Below are 19008 nucleotides of genomic sequence, written 5' to 3' on the forward strand. Positions count from 1 at the left end.
TGACCAAGAAGGAAAAGGCCATTTTGTTTGTGGAAGCTCTGCTCCAACTTATCAGGGCAGGTGTCGTTGTAAAAACACCGCCCGCAGTCTTTTGACTTTGACTTTGTTCTGTATACAAATTACATCCTGGCTTTTGGCATTTAGAGTTGGAATCGTGGTTTGTTTGTATGTGAACACAATATTTTCCAAAAAATTGCTGAATTATATAATTCAGAGGTCATCAATTGGGCGTCTGTAACCCTAGGATATTCAACTAAATTGTTTTAGGGGGCCACATTTCCAGAAAGCTAATAAACTCCTTTCACTATTATTGTTATTTTGTATATGCCGGAAAACCAGTATCCTCAACGGTGATTTAGTATACTGATTTAGGTCTATTTATAGCGTCAGTGTTACAGGAACACTGTGCATTTTTTAAGAACCTTCTGCCAAAAGCTAGTTAAAGATCATCTCTATGACAGCATCCGAGTGTTTTTAAGAATCTGCTGCTAAAATTCGAGTCCCTCACCAGTTTTTGAATTGACCTTGTGGGCCACTAGTTAAATAGCCCAAATGATAAAAAAGAGAGGACCTAAAAAGGAACTTTGAGGAACACCACTCGTATAACTAATGAAGTTGAACAAATGACTACTCACTGCATCTGAATTATGTATAAATTACACATTATCAAAAAAAAAAAAGCCAAAAAGAAGAGGACTTAGTGTAAATGGGTGCCTTGAGGAACGCCTCAGTTATGTAAATCACAAGTTTGGCCCCCAGTGTTCTATGTGTACTAGCAAGATTAAAATGTCGATGCAAGGATCTGCCAATGTGTTTACAGTGGTCCAAGTTCCTCTATACAACTGGAGCAATCTAGTGTTTTTTTTTAGGAATTGGCTTCAAAAAAGTAATATATATATATATATATATATATATATATATATATATATATATATATATATATATATATACTAGACTGCCAAGATACCTGTGGTGGTGGGGGCGTGGTCACCATGTCATGAACAATTTGCATAATTTGCTATGATGATATATTATATTATTTTTTGAAAAAGGCTCAAAAAATGTATACATGCATTTAAAAACAAATCTGTTATTATTAATTAGTATTAACATATGTGTATATATATATATTTGTTTTCGTTTTGCCATATTTTCAGTTGTTGCTGCAATTGTTGCTGCTTGTGTTCTTTGTTGAAATGTTTTCAAGTGTCGAGAGACTTTTAATTACCGTATTTTTCGGACTATAAGTTGCAGTTTTTTTCATAGTTTGGCCGGGCTCCAGTGCGATTTATATGTTTTTTTCCTTCTTTATTATGCATTTTCCGCAGGTGCGACTTATACTCCGGTGCGACTTATACTCCAAAAAATACAGTACTATTTTATTAAGCACAACTGGCACAAATCTAGCATATTTTTATGGTGTCCCTATAGAATGTACTCGTGTTGAGAGACTCTACTTCTGTCTCTCACTGTCCCTGACAAAAGAGCATGCAGTGAGCATGACATCACACTTGCTTGGCGCTGTTGCTCTAATTGGACTTTCTCTCTTTAAAAGCCGCCACTGTCGTTACATCACTTGTCAATAGCGCGCAAATAATTGGCCTATACATCCGTTCAAACGGTAAAAACCAGCTGGTGTTAATGTTTTATATTTGTGTGGTTTGGATTTGATGTTGATGCAAACACACCATCCGTGCCTGGAAGGTGATTGGCGGAGAATGAGGAAGTGTTGTTGTGTGACGTGTGGACTCACGGAGACGAAAGCGTTTTCACGGGAGGTAAAACCTGTTGTATTTGTGCTGTTTGTTATCACAAGATTGACAATACAATTTAAAAATAGCGTGGGACTCTGTAATTTCTTCTGGGGGCTACAATATATTACATTACCTTAATTTGTTTAAAAACAAAAAGAATTCAAGGTGTGGCAGTAATGAAAATGCCGTGGCGGTGTGCCACAGTCAATTACATTAAGGGGAAACCCTGATCTTATTATTGCACAACTAACTAACTATTTTGATTTATAACACAATTAATCCAAAGAGGTTCATTAGGTCTTCAAAAAATGATGCAATTTGTTATTCTTATAGCCAGACCTGTTGTTTGCTTCCGTACCTGACGGTTTCCGTACGTGACAACCTCTGAGGAAGGCAACAGTTGTAGCCGAAACCGTCAGGTACGGAAGCAAACAAAAGGTCTGGCTATAAGTATAACAAATTATAACACAATTAATATAAGCTATATAAATATAATATAAATAGGACAACAGTGTCCCCACCGAGGGCTGCATCCTAAAAATCCAGAGAATAAGGGGGCAATTTTGATAGATATAATTGCATCATTTACTCGTTTTTTTAATTTTATTTTATTTCAACAATATACTGTGGGCCACACTTTGGACACACTTTCCATCAGTTTGGGGGTCCTTGGCCTAGAGTGTGAGTTCAAACCCCGGCTGAGTCATACCAAAGACTATAAAAATGAAACCCATTAACCTCCCTGCTTGGCACTCAGCATCAAGGGTTGGAATTGGGGGTTAAATCACCAAAAATGATTCCCGGGCGCGGCCACCGCTGCTGCTCACTGCTCCCCTCACCTCCCAGGGAGTGAACAAGGGGATGGGTCAAATGCAGAGGACAAATTTCACCACACCTAGTGTGTGTGTGACAATCATTGGTACTTTAACTTTAACTTTAAAACACTAAAGACCCCTAATATAATTGTTAAATGTCCAATTATTTTTTTAGGATTGTAACTGTACGTGTGTGTGTGCATGCGTGCATATGTGTGTAAAGATCAGTGTACAATCTATCAGTAACATACAATACAACCCTTGTATTTTTCAAGCAGGACGGGAACGACAAACCATCTCATGTCTACGAGCTGGTGCGGCCTTTTGGCGTCTTCAGCACAAGCAAGTAAGAAAAAGAACAACATGGTATTTGTTTGGTGTTTCATGGTATGCCAACAATGTGTGTGTTTGCAGGAAACATTAGATAAAGGCAACACACTGTGTGTGTTTAACCTTTTAGTTGTTTCTCTTTCAGGTTGAGTCTGCAGAATGTGCTAACTAGCTACGGCAGGGAGGAGGCCATGCTGCTGAGAAGTCGAGTCAGTAAAGATCGCTATTCACGTTTCTCTCGCTCTTCAACAATGCCAAACTGACGCTCTCGCCATGAATTCAGTCGGGGATGATGGTCAACGTGCTCGTGGCCCACGTCCGCACCATTATTGATCTTCTATGTGGCTTCTCAAGTCGAGAGCTGGAGGACGCCATCGGCATGCTCAACAGAGTCAACCCCATTGCCCTGGTAGGATGTCACGAGACGTTCACGTCAGGAAACCAACACTCCTCATTTTACTGATGGCGCGTTTTCACATCTTGTCTTGCAGAATCCCCAGGAAATGTCTGAGTGTGAGCGTGGTGAGTATTGAGGAGATGACGTAATTAGCAGTGTGAGAATTAGCAGTTAACACAAACCAAACATGTAACTTTAGGTGGTCACAGTTCGTGCATGACCCCTCTGCTTACATGATTTGCAAATCCTTTTCAACTTATATTCAATTGAATAGACTGCAAAGACAAGATAGTTACGTCCGAACTGGTAAACTTTGTTATTTTTTTGCAAATATTAGCTCATTTGAAATTTGAGGCCTGCAACATGTTTCAAAAAAGCTGGGTCAAGTGGCAAAAAAGACTGAGAAAGTTGAGGAATGCTCATCAAACACTTATTTGGAACATCCCCCAGGTGAACAGGCTAATTGGGAACAGGTGGGTGACATGATTGGGTATAAAAGCAGATTCCATGAAATGCTCTGTCATTTACAAACAAGGATGGGGCGAGGGTCACCACTTTGTGAACAAATGAGTGAGCAAATTGTCCAACAGTTTAAGAACAACTTTTCTCAACCAGTTATTGCAAGGAATTTGAGGTGTTTCACTATCTACGGTCCGTAATATCATCAAAAGAGAATCTGGAGAAATCACTGCACGTAAGCGGCAAGGCCAAAAACCAACATTGAATGAATGAATCATTATTATTATGTTTTTATTTACGATTTACACAAGGTGCCAACTTCACTGGTTTGGGGTTTTGTAGATGTTGCATGATTTGGAATAAATATAAACTCCACATTACAAAGAAAGAAAACAATCTGGTTGGACACTGTCGCACCTGACAATTATTGGTATTTACTGTAATATACAGAATTGTATCTGACATGATTATCAATGAGTAAGACTGAATGAAACTAAGAGAGATCTTTTCCACCCCAAAATGTTTTTTGTTTTATAATTTGTTCCAAAAGGTCAGATGGAGACCAAATTGTACAAAAACTGAAGCAATTTTTTTCATAAGAAAATATTTTAATCTAATCTAATCTACAACATTTAAAACTTTTAGTTAATCAATATATGGAATTAAATTATGGAATGGATTAAGTAAATAAATCAAACGGTGCACTAATATGGTTCAGTTTAAGAAACCCACGGGGAAGACCCAGGACACGTTGGGAAGACTATGTCTCCCGGCTGGCCTGGGAATGCCTCGGGATCCCCCGGGAGGAGCTGGATGAAGTGGCTGGGAAGAGGGAAGTCTGGGCTTCCCTGCTTAGGCTGCTGCCCCCGCGACCCGACCTCGGATAAGCGGAATAAGATGGATGGATGGAGTTTAAGAAACTGTTCAAACTACAAGTGTTCAAAAGGTTCAAAGAAGAAGAATTATGATAAATGTCTTGAGCTTATTGAAAATGATATAACTTTCATTTCATTGGGTGAATTATAACTGACACATGTTGAGTTTCGAATTCATTGATATAAATTGTGTACAAATTGAGAACAGGAAGTCAATATACTGTATGTGTGTTAGTAACTGCTGTGAAGTAGAACAGGAATAGGATTGAGTAAGCTTTGCTTCTTCCTACTCCTTTTAGGACATGTAAAAAAAAAAAAAAAAGTGTATAATATGTGATGTATCCTATTGAAACTCTATACATGTTCGAAATAAACTTAACCTAACCTAAATTAATCTGTTCCAGACACCCCAAAATATGCACACATTTTGTTAGGAATTATTATAGTTTTACATGCAGAAAATATTTCTGCATACACAAATAATGAATGGAATACAAAACCCAAAACCAGTGAAGTTGGCACATTGGGAATTCGTAAATAAAAACAGAATACAATGATTTATTTGCAAATCCTTTTCATGAGAAACATCTTTTTTTTTTGCAAATAATCATTAACTTTGAATTTAATGGCAGCAACACATTGCAAAAAAGTTGGCAGAGGGGCATTTTTACCACTGTGTTACATGGCCTTTCCTTTTAACAACACTCAGTAAATGTTTGGGAACTGAGGAGACACATTTTTGAAGCTTTTCAGGTAGAATTCTTCCCCATTCTTGCTTGATGTACAGCTTAAGTTGATCAACAGTCCGGGGTCTCCGTTGTGGTATTTTAGGCTTCATAATGCGCCACACATTTTCAATGGGAGACAGGTCTGGACTACAGGCAGGCCAGTGTAGTACCCGCACTCTTTTACCTCGAAGCCACGCTGTTGTAACACGTGCAGAATGTGGCTTGGTATTGTCTGTTGTCCATAAAAAAGACGTTGCTTAGATGGCAACATATGTTTCTCCACAACCTGTATGTACCTTTCAGCATTAATGGTGCCTTCACAGATGTGTAAATTACCCATGCCTTGGGCACTAATACACCCCCATACCATCACAGATGCTGGCTTTTGAACTTTGCGCCTATAACAATCCGGATGGTTCTTTTCCTCTTTGGTCCTGAGGACACAACGTCCACTTGGAGAGAAGGCCTTGCTGGCCCTGACGGCCCATCACTGGTCTACCACTGTTAAAATCATTGGGATTGTTGCCTTCTAATGCCTAAAATATTTAGTCTAAATGAGAGGAGGCTCAGTTGTGTACTGTGGCGCCATAATAGTAGCAGATCAATGCGTTTAATAAATGCGTGAATCAAATAAATACGTGTTATGGTGATCACTACGTGTCTTGCAGCCATGAAGGCGCTGCGCAGTGCCCTGATAGCAGTCATGCAGAGCTTTTTGGAAAACATCTTGTCCGACTTCCGACCTGAAGGGGTCCCCAAACCCCTGCCGACTCGTGATGTGGAGAACAACAGTGCACTCCTCCAATTCAACGTGACCGCCCTCTACAAACTACAACCCAGCTGGATGACCAAGTATGAGAGTAAATATAAACATTCTGTAACAACAACTCAATTCCTTACTCGTGCTCGTTTCTCTCTCTTTGTTTTTTTTTTTGCAAGTTACGACTGCTTCTCCATGTCCTGTGAGCTGACATACGGAGAAAAACAGATCTGCTCCGGTGTTCTTTCGGAAAATATTAGCACTGCGCTATGCTTTGAGAAGAAAATACAGTGCAACCGCTTGTAAGTTATTCCTTGTCTTTATATACAGAACTGCATGAGGACTTTGATTGATCAGTTGTTATGAGACAGTCTGCAAGTGGGCTTTAATTATGATCAGTCTGGAACAATGCATGCCTTGTAAAAAGTTCAAATGTGGTTGACTGGTGACCAATTCAGAATGAAGCTGGGATAGACTCAGCAGTTTACAATACTAATTAGTAGGGGTGTCCCGATGCAACTTTTTTTTTTTTTACCTAAATAAGATTACCGATATGAAACTTGGATTGTTGGCCGATACCAATATTAACCCGATACAATGTCAGCAGGATTCATAGTATATACTTTTAGTATTTTGTAGTGTGGATTCTGCGGAATGCAAGAAAACGTTTGATCAAGTGAAATTAGTCAAAAAGAGAACAATGGTAGGTATAAAAAACGATTACCTTAAAGCATGAAAGTACATACTTTTATTGTTTTGTACTGTGGAATCATGTTAGAAAGGGTTCGATCAAGTGAAATTACCCACAGAATGGTAGGTATAAAAAAACGCTAACTTATGAAATATTTTATTAGTGTGTTATTATAATTACTAGTCTTAATTTGTGTTCCGGTGACAACTCGTGGTCATAAGGGCATGACGCAGGAGGTTGAATGATGCAGACACGTTTGTTACTGCATATTTGCTAATATGCTCCTGCCTTGAATACTTTATATCTGTAAATGTTTGACACTTGTTTATATTGACAAATGTTGTGCTTTAAGCTGCGATATTGTTCAATTAAAGGACATTTATTTTGTACATCAAGCTTGTGTGCATAATGCTATCCCCTAGTAGCCTACTATGTTTACCTTTTGTAAAAGACTTGACTAAAATACAAGAAAAGACCAATCTTGTGTGTTTTTTGGAGGATATTCATTAGTTAACTGTAGTAAATGCGTTGTTTGATTGCTTGTATTGGAGCTTCTAGGATAGGATAAGATAGGTCTTTATTAAACTTTGTTTTCAGCACAAACCCGTTCAAGATTAGACAAACAGTGTACAGGGTTACAGAACAGGAACGTTGGCGCCCCGTAAAAGATGGGGAAAAAGGTAAACGCTGGGGAAGGATGAGTAAAAAAATACAATCTAGACTGGGCTCCTAAGGAGTCTGGAGTGGGAAAAAACCTCCATAGCAAAGCACATATACATATTACAACGTACATCTAAAGATATCTAGCAACAGAGGGGAGGGAGTGGGGGGCCATGGTGACAGGCCACAGCTCTCAGGCGCTGCCCTTCCTTCCATCAACCCAATGGGATTTGCGTCGAGGGCGTTGGATTTCTATCGGAGATTTTAGATGCAAGCCAATATATCCTCCGATGCTTGTTTTTTGCTGATATTGGACCAATTTCAGATTGGGATACCCCAACTAATTAATGCTAACTAATCTGAAGATTGGCCTAATTGTTGGTTAAAAAGATATATTTGAATTGAAATGCATTATGTGTGGTACACTACAATATTAATGATGTTATTATGTTGCACAACACAAATGATTATGTTGGTTATGCATCTTTTGACTTTTAGGATGGCGTTTCCTATGACAGTAAAGCAGTTGCCCTATGAGTGCATGCTGACATTTCAGCTCATGGGCTCAAAACGAGGGAAGAGCCCTGAGATGCTGGCTTGGGCTGTTCTTCCTCTGTACAGCTACAGGTAGGCTATTAATACATCAAAAAGCAAGCATTTCCTACTGTAATACGGTCTGGTATTAGGAATGGGTACCTTTTCACATATGAACCGATAAGGCAGTGGTTCTCAAATGGGGGTACGCGTACCCCTGGGGGTACTTGAAGGTATGCCAAGGGGTACGTGAGATTTTTTTTAAATATTCTAAAAATAGCAACAATTCAAAAATCCCTTATAAATATATTTATTGAATAATACTTCAACAAAATATGAATGTAAGTTCATAAACTGAACATCAAATCAAGTAGGCTATTCCATTAATTACAATGCAACAATGCAATATTCAGTTTTGACAGCTAGGTTTTTTGTGGACATGTTCCATAAAGATTTCTTTTTTTTTGAAGAAATGTTTAGAGTTGCATCAATCCAGGTGGATCTCTATTACAATCGACCAAAGAGGGCACTTTAAGTTGATGATTACTTCTATGTGTAGAAATCTTTATTTATAATTGAATCACTTGTTTATTTTTCAACAAGTTTTTAGTTTTTTTTTTGTTTTTTTTTCCAAATAGTTCAAGAAAGACCACTACAAATTAGCAATATTTTGCACTGTTATACAATTTAATAAATCAAAAACTTATGACGTAGTGCTGTATTTTACTTCTTTATCTCTTTTTTTCAACCAAAAATGCTTTGCTCTGATTAGGGGGTACTTGAATCAAAAAAATGTTCACAGGGGGTACATCACTGAAAAAAGGTTGAGAATCACTGCGATAAGGTACCAATTTCTGGTACTTGCGAATCGACACTGGTACTCGATGGTACTGATTTTCTGAGGTTTGTGCATACAAAATGTTTAAGGTGGAATCCAAACACACAAACGAGGCCCCAGGTGCATATGAGGTGTGTTAATAATCAGATGTTACAATGCTATCTACTGTACAGAGTTGTAACAACTGTCACAGACAATCACATTGAAATGCGTTTATGAGCGAAGGCGTAACAAATAGCACCAAACACGTTGCACGCAAAGTTGACTTACAGGCTTTAATCTTTGTATGTGTCTAGAACCTTGTTAGGAGGGACCATCCTGCTCAGTATGTCCACATTGGCCATGCTGCATTCGCCTCCCTCTCCCGCCTTGTTTGACAGCCACAGGCAAGCAGTCGGGGTCATCCTGCAGGTCAGTAGTGGCCAAAACAACAAAACCCCTACATCAGAGGTGTCAGTCGTTTTCACCGAGGGCCACATCGCAGTTACCTTTGGCCCCAGAGGGCCGCTTCTAACAGTGAATACTATTATTACACAATTTATTTATGCATTTTATTAGTAGATTTAAAAAAAAACATTGTATATATTAAATTCAGTGTATATTATTGTAAATGGAAAAACAGTACTGCTGTTTTTATGGTAAAAAAAGGCAGCTCAGTTGCCAAAGTTTTACTGTAAAATTTACATTTATTTTCTTACTGTAAATAAAAAAAAATGCAATTTTACAGTAAAATTTGGGCACCTGAGCTGCCAGTTTGTTTTTTGTTTTTAACTGCAAATCAACAACTGTAGATTTTTCGGTGTATTGCTGTAAATGCCAAAACGGCACCACAATTTATTACAGTAAAAAAAGTACTGTTTTTTTTTTTCATTTAGAGAAAAATGCTGTAAAAACCACAGTAAATTTCACAATTTTACCATGAAATCTATTGCTACTTTTACCGTATTTTTCGGAGTATAAGTCGCTCCGGAGTATAAGTCGCACCGGCCGAAAATGCATAATAAAAAAGGAAAAAAACATATATAAGTCGCACTGGAGTATAAGTTGCAAAACAAGAATAGACGTTTGAAAGACAATCTAAAATAAATAAAGAATAGTGAACAACATGCTGAATAAGTGTACGTTGTATGAGGCATAAATAACCAAGTGAGAACGTGCCTGGTATGTTAACGTAACATATTATAAGAGTCATTCAAATAACTATAACATATAGAACATGCTATACGTTTACCAAATGATCTGTCACTCCTAATCGCTAAATCCCATGAAATCTTATACGTCTAGTCTCTTACGTGAATGAGCTAAATAATATTATTTGATATTTTACGGTAATGTGTTAATAATTTCACACATAAGTCGCTCCTGAGTATAAGTCGCACCCCCGGCCAAACTATGAAAAAAACTGCGACTTATAGTCTGAAAAAGACGGTACATTGCACAATTTGATGGATAACTTGCTTTGAAATCATTATTATTAGTATTTATTTCTATTTAAAAAATGGTTTAAATGTTTGATATTATATTTTTGCATAATTACACAATATTCAATTTAACATAATTTGCGATTACATGGAGTAGATATGTTTTTTCTCCCAAAATAGAAAGAAATAATACATTTAGTAAGAAAAGGTACAGTACTTTATTGATACATATTATTTCCAGGCTTTCAAGGGCCAAATAAAATGAAGTGGCGGACCATATCTGGCCACCGGGCCACCTTTGCCCTACATTGTTGACCCTCTCTCCTTTCTCCCATGCAGCTCGACTTTCCAGATGATGTGAAGTGGATGTATCATAGGCCGATCGAGCTCTCCGGGTCGATCCTCTTCTCTTCGCCTTGTGAAGATTTGAGAAAGAAATTGTTACAAATGTCGAAGAAGCTTAGTGTTTGCTTGTGAGTAAAAAAAAAAAAAAGTAACAACATTAAGTGCTCCTGGTTCCAATTGACAGGTTTAAACACAGAAGAAGGCTTTGAATAATCAAAACTAAAAAGTCCAAAGCAGAATTTTATTTGGCCCATTACTAATTTTTTCTTTTTTTACACTTTTATAATTTTTTTAATAAAACCTAAGTTTAATTTGGTGCACATACTAAAACTAATTCACAGGAAAGAAAATGGCAAATTAGTTTTTTTTTTGTTCGGAATAACATATTTAACATGAAAACATACACTCAGTACGACTGTCTTAAAAACCAGCACTAACGCTGCGCACCACACAGACCTGGGCAAATTAAGATCCGGGGGCCACATGCGGCCCATTAAACCTTTCAATCTGGCCCGCCGGACATTCACAAATAATTTTTTTTACATCATTAAGATGGAAAGTGTAGCTGCCATTATGATGTGCAGTGATGTTTTCAAATGGCCGTAAGTCTTGAACTATACAAAGTATTTCAATGGTTGGAATCTGCGCTTTTGCATGATATACTAGTTACTATGGTAATGTAATTAGTTACTATGGTCATCTAATTAGTTACTATGGTAATTTAAGTCACAGATGATGAACCAAGCAGTGTGGGTGGGGAGCGTTTCCAGAGCGTCCAGCCTGAAATGCGCGTGTCAGAGGCAGACGTGGAAGGAGATTTATACAACAAAGTTTTTTTTTTTTTTAACCTTCACGTTCATATTTCACTGTGTTTGTAGCATTTTTGTTGCGTTTCGCTTAATTGTAAAATATGTGGATGGAGAGGGAGTGTGACATTCATATGTTGACAATATTCAGTGTTTTATCGTTCATAGTTAATATTGTAAATCCCACATTCTTTATTTTCATGTACATTCTGGGTGTCTCATTCAGTAAAAAATGTTTAAATTTCCTTCCGTTTTTTAAGGCGGTCTGTCATAACGTTTTTAGTATTCAATCGGACATTATTGTGAGGTTTTGTATTAGTGTTCCTAAAAATAGGACCCAAGCACACATACTGTACAGCAGATTTTCACAGCTTACATATATATACAGTATGTGTGTGTATATATATTTGTACACATATATAGATAGACCGGTCCCCCGACACATTTTTTTCTCTAAATTTGGCCCACCTTGTCAAAATAATTTCCCAGGCCTGGTCTAACAGCAAATTGAAAAAAGAAAGAAAGAAATATTCTTATTTGCTAATTAAAAACCTTTGAAATTGAAACCCGTTATGACAGTTGATCATATACTTTTAAAGAAATACATACTAGTGTATTATATTTGTTTCATTTTCGACCCCAAAAGGGACAAGCGGTAGAAATGGATGGATGGATGGAATTGCTACGTTATGCTTAGTATTTTTAGCACACCCCTCATGGCAGAGGACTTGACATTAGCCGCATAATTTTGGTCTTGACTTCTGTATGTATGATACGATTATCGCAAATCTTTTTATTCACATTTGAATAATAGGATATCGAGACTGATTTGGTGGATTTAAAGCTTCCTTCTCTGTAAATGTCAACCTGTTGGTATAAAATTGTAAATGGGTATCGGGTGGGTTTTGAAATGAATTTTATTGTACTGTATTTTGTATATTATATGGTGATGTATTTTTTAACTCTGGGTCCCTATTCATAAGGTGTACGCTTCTAGGGATTACCCTTTTGCAGAACGGACTCTGATATTAATAAAAGAAACAGTAATGTAATATAAAATTATGTCAGTGAAAAAACCCAACACATTTTCCTGCATGTTTACTGATGTATACCTTTTGTTCCCAGTCTGTCAGAAAATGAGAAGAACTTTATGTGGAGTAAACGTCACCAAAGCGACCAATCAAGTACATTCCTTCACCTTGTGCTGGGTGGAGTCCCCCGGTGGCAGCCTGAGGACCTAACAGAAATCTACACAATTGTGGAGCACTGGGCCATCCACCTCCCTGAGGAGGCCCTCTTTCTGCTCACTGATAGGTAGGAAGCATGCACTCTTTCCCGTCAGGATTCAAAATGTGCTTTGCTTTTATTTAAAAAAAAAGTATTCTGCAGTTTCCCCGACCAGACAGTGCGCACAGCCGCTGTTGATTATTTTCTACAAATACCAGATGATGTGCTGGAGCAATTCCTGCCGCAGTTGGTCCAGGTGAGCACAATGACATCCACCATGAACCGACACCTTCCTTTGTGCGGTTTCTCTGAGTGATCATCTTGTTGTACAGGCTCTGAAGAGTGAGTGGGAGCTGGATGGACCTCTGGTCATGCTGCTGCTAGAGAGATCACTAAAGAACATCAGAATTGCACAGCAACTTTACTGGTGAGCAACAGTGGAAACCTTCCGGATTTTTCTTATTACACCGTATATTGAATTTAGTGTAAAAAAAAATACTCACAGGAACACTTTACAACAGAGTTTATACTGTACCGTGAAATGTTGTATGATTATATGATTTCTGTTATATGTGTTTGTATCATATGGAAGAGAGAGATAATACAATTTTATGCATGATTATGCAAAACATACAAAAATAGCTGTCACTCAAAAAGTATAACGTGAAGAAGGAGTGGAGTTTTTTGGCACAGTACGACCTTCAAAATAGAGGGTTTTAAAGTGCGAGGTGGGTCAGAAGACATCAGGGGAAGAGCAGCACCTTAGTAAAAATAACAATTCTCAATCAATCAATCAAAGTTTACTTATATAGCCCTAAATCACGAGTGTCTCAAAGGGCTGCGCAAGCCACAACGACATCCTCGGCTCAGATCCCACATCAGGGCAAGAAAAAAACTCAAACCAATGGGATGACAATGAGAAAACTTGGAGGGGACCGCAGAGGTGGGGACCCTCCGCCGCCTGGCGACCGGTGCAATGGACGTCGAGTGGATCTAGCATAATATTGTGAGAGTCCAGTCCATAGTGGATCTAACGTAATATTGTGAGAGTCCAGTCCATAGTGGATCTAACATAATAGTGGGAGTCCAGTCCATAGTGGATCTAACATAATAGTGTGAGACTCCAGTCCATAGTGGATCTAACATAATAGTGGGAGTCCAGTCCATAGTGGATCTAACATAATAGTGTGAGACTCCAGTCCATAGTGGAGACAGCAGGAGATCATCTTGAGTGGAGACAGGTCAGCAGCGCAGAGACGTCCCCAACTGATGCACAGATGAGTGGTCCACCCTGGGTCCCGACTTTGGACAGCTAGCGCATTATCTGAGGTCACCAAATCTGTGCCCCCCCTCTCCACGAAGGAGAGGGGCGCAGAGCAGAAAAGAAACGGCAGATCAAATGGTCTAAAAGGGGGGTCTATTTAAAGGCGAGAGTATACAAATGAGTTTTAAGATGGGACTTAAATACTTCTACTGAGGTAGCATCTCTAACTGTTACCGGGAGGGCATTCCAGAGTACTGGAGCCCCAATAGAAAACGCTCTATAGCCCGCAGACTTTTTTTGGGCTCTGGGAATCACTAATAAGCCGGAGTTCTTTGAATGCAGATTTCTGGCCGGGACATATGGTACAATACAATCAGCAAGATAGGATGGAGCTAGACCGTGTAGTATTTTATACATAAGTAGTAAAACCTTAAAGTCACATCTTAAGTGCACGTGAGCCAGTATATATATATATATATATATATATATATATATATATATATGTATATACAGTATAGGCGTAATATGATCAAACTTTCTTGTTCTTGTCAAAAGTCGAGCAGCCGCATTTTGTACTAACTTTAACCTTTTATTCTAAAACCCTTTTAAACTAACTTGGGGTGTGTTACATGCCAAAAGGATAAAGTCCTACAGTGGGAGAGCACACAATGTGGTTTGATTCTTAAAGGGGAAGCTCACTGTGTCACACTTAGAAAAGCAGCACTTCTCAAATGGTCAGTTTTAAGAAGTGTCTTTATTCATGCTTGAACAATACACACGTGTCCAGCCAGTTGGCAGCAGTGCTCAAACTATGGTACTCAACAGTGAAAGACAACATCATGTCTTTTTTTTTTGTCCACTGCACTTTTTAAAGTACAAAAACTATGTAACGCTATCGAATGGCGGCAAGTCGCTTGTGCCGAGCGGAAAACCACCACTCATACTTAAGCCGATCCCTTTAGACCAGCCCACAAGCTCATTGATTGGCTTTCTGGGGCTGTCGTCTTGCCAGCTGACCAATCAGTTGTCAGATACGAGTACAAGAGAGTTGCAATCGTTCACAGAAAATATATTTTAATCGTGGTGGTCCAGTGGTTAGTGTGTGCAATCCTGTTACACAAGGTGGATGAATCTGGGTTCAATTCCCGTAAAAATCAACTATACAATTAAGTTGTGAATAGCACACTGTTGTTTCCTTTACTGTTAATTTTGTTATATTGCATTCAAAATTAGTAAATCATTTGTTTATCATGTATTCTAGTACTGTCATGTAAAATATGCCTTTAAATACATTTAACAACCCCGCAGAGACAGACAGTGGATAACTGACAAGAGAGTTTTACTCAGTTTCCTTCATTGCGCACAAAGAATGGGCGGATATTCAAGTAATGTCTTTGGAGGTGATCCAGATTATCGGACTTGTTTACTACTATGTGATAGGGCCTGGTGGATGTCTTTTATAGTTTATATTACATGACATTATTGTTACGATCCGCTGCCCGGATCATAGTTTGTTTATGTTTGAGTCACATGTGTTTTCAGCACCTTGAGTTTCGTTTGTTTCGGTTGCCATGACAGCAGATTATACACACCTGCCTCTGGTTAGTGTTCGGGACGCGCACCTGTTGCCCGGGCGCTAATCAGAGGGCTATTTAGTCTTTGCCCTGGCCTCACTCAGTCTGGCTTCCTAGTTTGTTCTCACACAACTGATGACGACGATTATTTCCTGTGCTTTAGCTGCTAGTTCTCACGCTAGGCTATTTTGGCTTGCTAGCTCCCACGCTAGCCCTTTTGTTTTGCCTTTTGTGCTACGTGCATGTCTTTTGTTTATTCATCGTATGATTTATATTTTAAATAAATCATATTCCTACCTGCAAGCTGTGTCCGAAGCCGTCTGCATCCTTGGGAGAACCACACCCGCATCACGATGCGACCCCGTCGTTACAGTAAAAATATAAATCATACGATGATTAAACAAAAGACATGCACGTAGCACAAAAGGCAAAACAAAAGGGCTAGCGTGGGAGCTAGCAAGCCAAAATAGCCTAGCGTGAGAACTAGCAGCTAAAGCACAGGAAATAATCGTCGTCATCAGTTGTGTGGGAACAAACTAGGAAGCCAGACTGAGTGAGGCCAGGGCAAAGACTAAATAGCCCTCTGATTAGCGCCCGGGCAAAAGGTGCGCGTCCCGAACACTAACCAGAGGCAGGTGTGTATAATCTGCTGTCATGGCAACCGAAACAAACGAAACTCAAGGTGCTGAAAACACATGTGACTCAAACATAAACAAACTATGATCCGGGCAGCGGATCGTAACAATTATATTACATAAGATAATTGAGAACCACTGACTTATTGTATGTTCTCTATAAATATAAACTGTGCAAATATATGATATAACAATAGCTCTTTATACACTTAAAGAGAAAGATCAGAAAGACACAGTAGAGCAGACCTTTTCTAAATATGGCCCCCGAGCCACATTCGGCCCATTAAGATTTTCAATCCAGCCCGGATTTTCAATTTTCAATTCTTTTTTTTTTAGGTGGTCTGTCATAACTTTTTTAGAATTATATCGGACATTGTGACTTTTGGTATTAGTGTTCCTGAAAAAAAGGGACCTAAACACATACTGTAAGGCAGATTTTTACAGCTAAATGTGTACATATAATTTATACACACAAACACATTGGCCCCCAGACACATTTTTTCTCTCAATGTGGCCCCCGAGTCAAAATATTTGCCCAGTTCTGCAGTCGAGTCAGTAACAGTTATGCTTATGGACGGTATTACTTAATTTCAAACAAGCATACAGTTACAATGCACAATATCACATGTTTACAGTTTAACATTGTAAAGCTGGAAAGGAATTACGGCTGCATATTTTACTCAGTGTTGTCTTTTTGTTGTCGTCAGGCTGCTGGAGGATGCTTGCACAGATGTGTACTACCAGAGCTGGTATAGTAAGGTGCAGGCGGCCCTGCGCTACTGCTGTGGCCGAGTGTTGAGGGAGGAGCTTGATCAGGAAGCCCGTCTGCTGTCGGTGATTGTGCAGGTTGCAGAGAAGGTTCGCACGACGGAGAAGTCACGACGAAAGGTCTTTGAAACTTTCCCTCAAGTCAGTAGCTTGGCCTGAGCTGCAAGGCAAATGTTTTATTGTGTCTGTTGGTTTGATTGCAGACTGTTTTGAACAAAGAAAAGGGGAAGATTGAGAAGTTCTTTAGCGATGGGAGAAGCTGCTGTCTACCTTTAAATGTTGCTGTCCGTGTAAAAGGAGTGGACCTGGATGTAAATATGACAAACATCAAAACGATGCAGCTCTGAGGATGTCTTTATATGTTTTATACTTTTAGGCCTGCAAGTTCTACAACTCCAATACTGCTCCCCTGGGGTTATCCTTTATTTGTACTGACCCGCTGGCCAAGAATATTAGTCTAATCTGCAAGGTTGGTAATAAAGCACCTCTTTAGTCGAGAACTCTGAGTTGATGAGCACCAATGTGCTTTGCAGACCGGTGATAGCGTGCGCCAGGACATGTTGGTCCTTCAGATGGTCAGGATGATGGACAAGTTGTGGCTCCAAGAAGGGCTGGACTTGCGAATGGTCACCTATGGATGTCTCTCGACTGGCCAATCTCAAGGTATACCTTCATTTATTTGTGTCTGGCATATTTCATCAAATAGTGATGCCCAGATTCATTCCAGCACGTGCCCCCCACTTGAATAAATAAACACCATACCTTGAATAGACGCCTCAATGTCTCATGGCAAATGTCTTTACCGCAGGACACACTGACAACAGAGCAGATGTGGCATACAGTACAGGCCAAAAGTTTGGACACACCTTCTAATTCAATGCCTTTTCTTTATTTTCATGACTACCGTATTTTTCAGTTTTTTTCATAGTTTGGCCAGGGGTGCGACTTATACTCAGGAGAGACTTATGTGTGAAATTAGGAACACATTACCGTAAAATATCAAATAATATTATTTAGCTCATTCACGTAAGAGACTAGACGTATAAGATTTCATCGGATTTAGCGATTAAGAGTGACAGATTGTTTGGTAAACGTATAGCATGTTCTATATGTTATAGTTATTTGAATGACTCTTACCATAATATGTTACGTTAACATACCAGGCACGTTCTCAGTTGGTTATTTATGCCTCATATAACGTACACTTATTCAGCCTGTTGTTCACTATTCTTTATTTATTTTAAATTGCCTTTCAAATGTCTATTCTTGGTGTTGGGTTTTATCAAATAAATTTCCCCCAAAAAATGTGACTTATACTCCAGTGCGACTTATATGTTTTTTTCCTTCTTTATTATGCATTTTCGGCCGGTGCGACTTATACTCCGGAAAATACGGTATTTACATTGTAGATTGTCACTGAAGGCATCAAAACTATGAATGAACACACGTGGAGTTATGTACTTAACAAAAAAAGGTGAAATAACTGAAAAAATGTTTTATATTGTAGTTTCTTCAAAATAGCCACCCATTGCTCTGATTACTGCTTTGCACACTCTTGGCATTCTCTCGATGAGCTTCAAGCACACCTGTGAAGTGAAAACCATTTCAGGTGACTACCTCTTGAAGCTCATCATTAAATTTTTGCATATTTTGCATTTTCCCATTATAAAACAACTTTTTTCTTGACAAAAAGTCTGTAAAACATAAAAAAACCATAAGAAATAGTAACAACTAGTGGTTTGAGTGTCCGCCCTGAGATCGGTAGGTTGTGAGTTCAAACCCCGGCCGAGTCATACCAAAGACTATAAAAATGGGACCCATTACCTCCCTGCTTGGCACTCAGCATCAAGGGTTGGAATTGGGGGTTAAATCACCAAAAATGATTCCCGGGCGCGGCCACCGCTGCTGCTCACTGCTCCCCTCAACCCCCAGGGGGTAATCAAGGGTGATGGGTCAAATGCAGAGAATAATTTCTCTAATTCACCTAGTGTGTGTGTGACAATCACTGGTACTTTAACGTTTTGAACTTTAACATTATATTAATAGGTAGATCAGAAGTTTTTAAAAGATTTCAAGCGTTGAAATTCAAAGAAAAATAATATTGCTGCATAACCCTTTTGGATCCAA

General features: G+C 38.8%; 1 protein-coding gene across 1 annotated transcript in view; it reads left to right on the forward strand.

Annotated features, from left to right (window-relative positions):
• The window catches only part of pik3c2g (phosphatidylinositol-4-phosphate 3-kinase catalytic subunit type 2 gamma), a 55973-nt gene that overhangs the window by 14977 nt on the left and 21988 nt on the right, over positions 1–19008 (forward strand). The window contains exons 7-22 of the mRNA XM_061970289.1: positions 2848–2915; positions 3045–3108; positions 3183–3308; positions 3391–3421; positions 6027–6210; positions 6298–6420; positions 7968–8096; positions 9138–9252; positions 10602–10735; positions 12539–12727; positions 12803–12896; positions 12973–13067; positions 16821–17001; positions 17085–17192; positions 17258–17350; positions 17415–17544. Coding sequence (XP_061826273.1) covers positions 2848–2915; positions 3045–3108; positions 3183–3308; positions 3391–3421; positions 6027–6210; positions 6298–6420; positions 7968–8096; positions 9138–9252; positions 10602–10735; positions 12539–12727; positions 12803–12896; positions 12973–13067; positions 16821–17001; positions 17085–17192; positions 17258–17350; positions 17415–17544 — 1864 coding nt within the window. The remainder of the gene's footprint in view (positions 1–2847; positions 2916–3044; positions 3109–3182; positions 3309–3390; positions 3422–6026; positions 6211–6297; positions 6421–7967; positions 8097–9137; positions 9253–10601; positions 10736–12538; positions 12728–12802; positions 12897–12972; positions 13068–16820; positions 17002–17084; positions 17193–17257; positions 17351–17414; positions 17545–19008) is intronic.

The sequence above is a fragment of the Nerophis lumbriciformis genome, linkage group LG10 (genome assembly GCF_033978685.3).
Source record: "Nerophis lumbriciformis linkage group LG10, RoL_Nlum_v2.1, whole genome shotgun sequence".
Taxonomy (NCBI): domain Eukaryota; kingdom Metazoa; phylum Chordata; class Actinopteri; order Syngnathiformes; family Syngnathidae; genus Nerophis; species Nerophis lumbriciformis.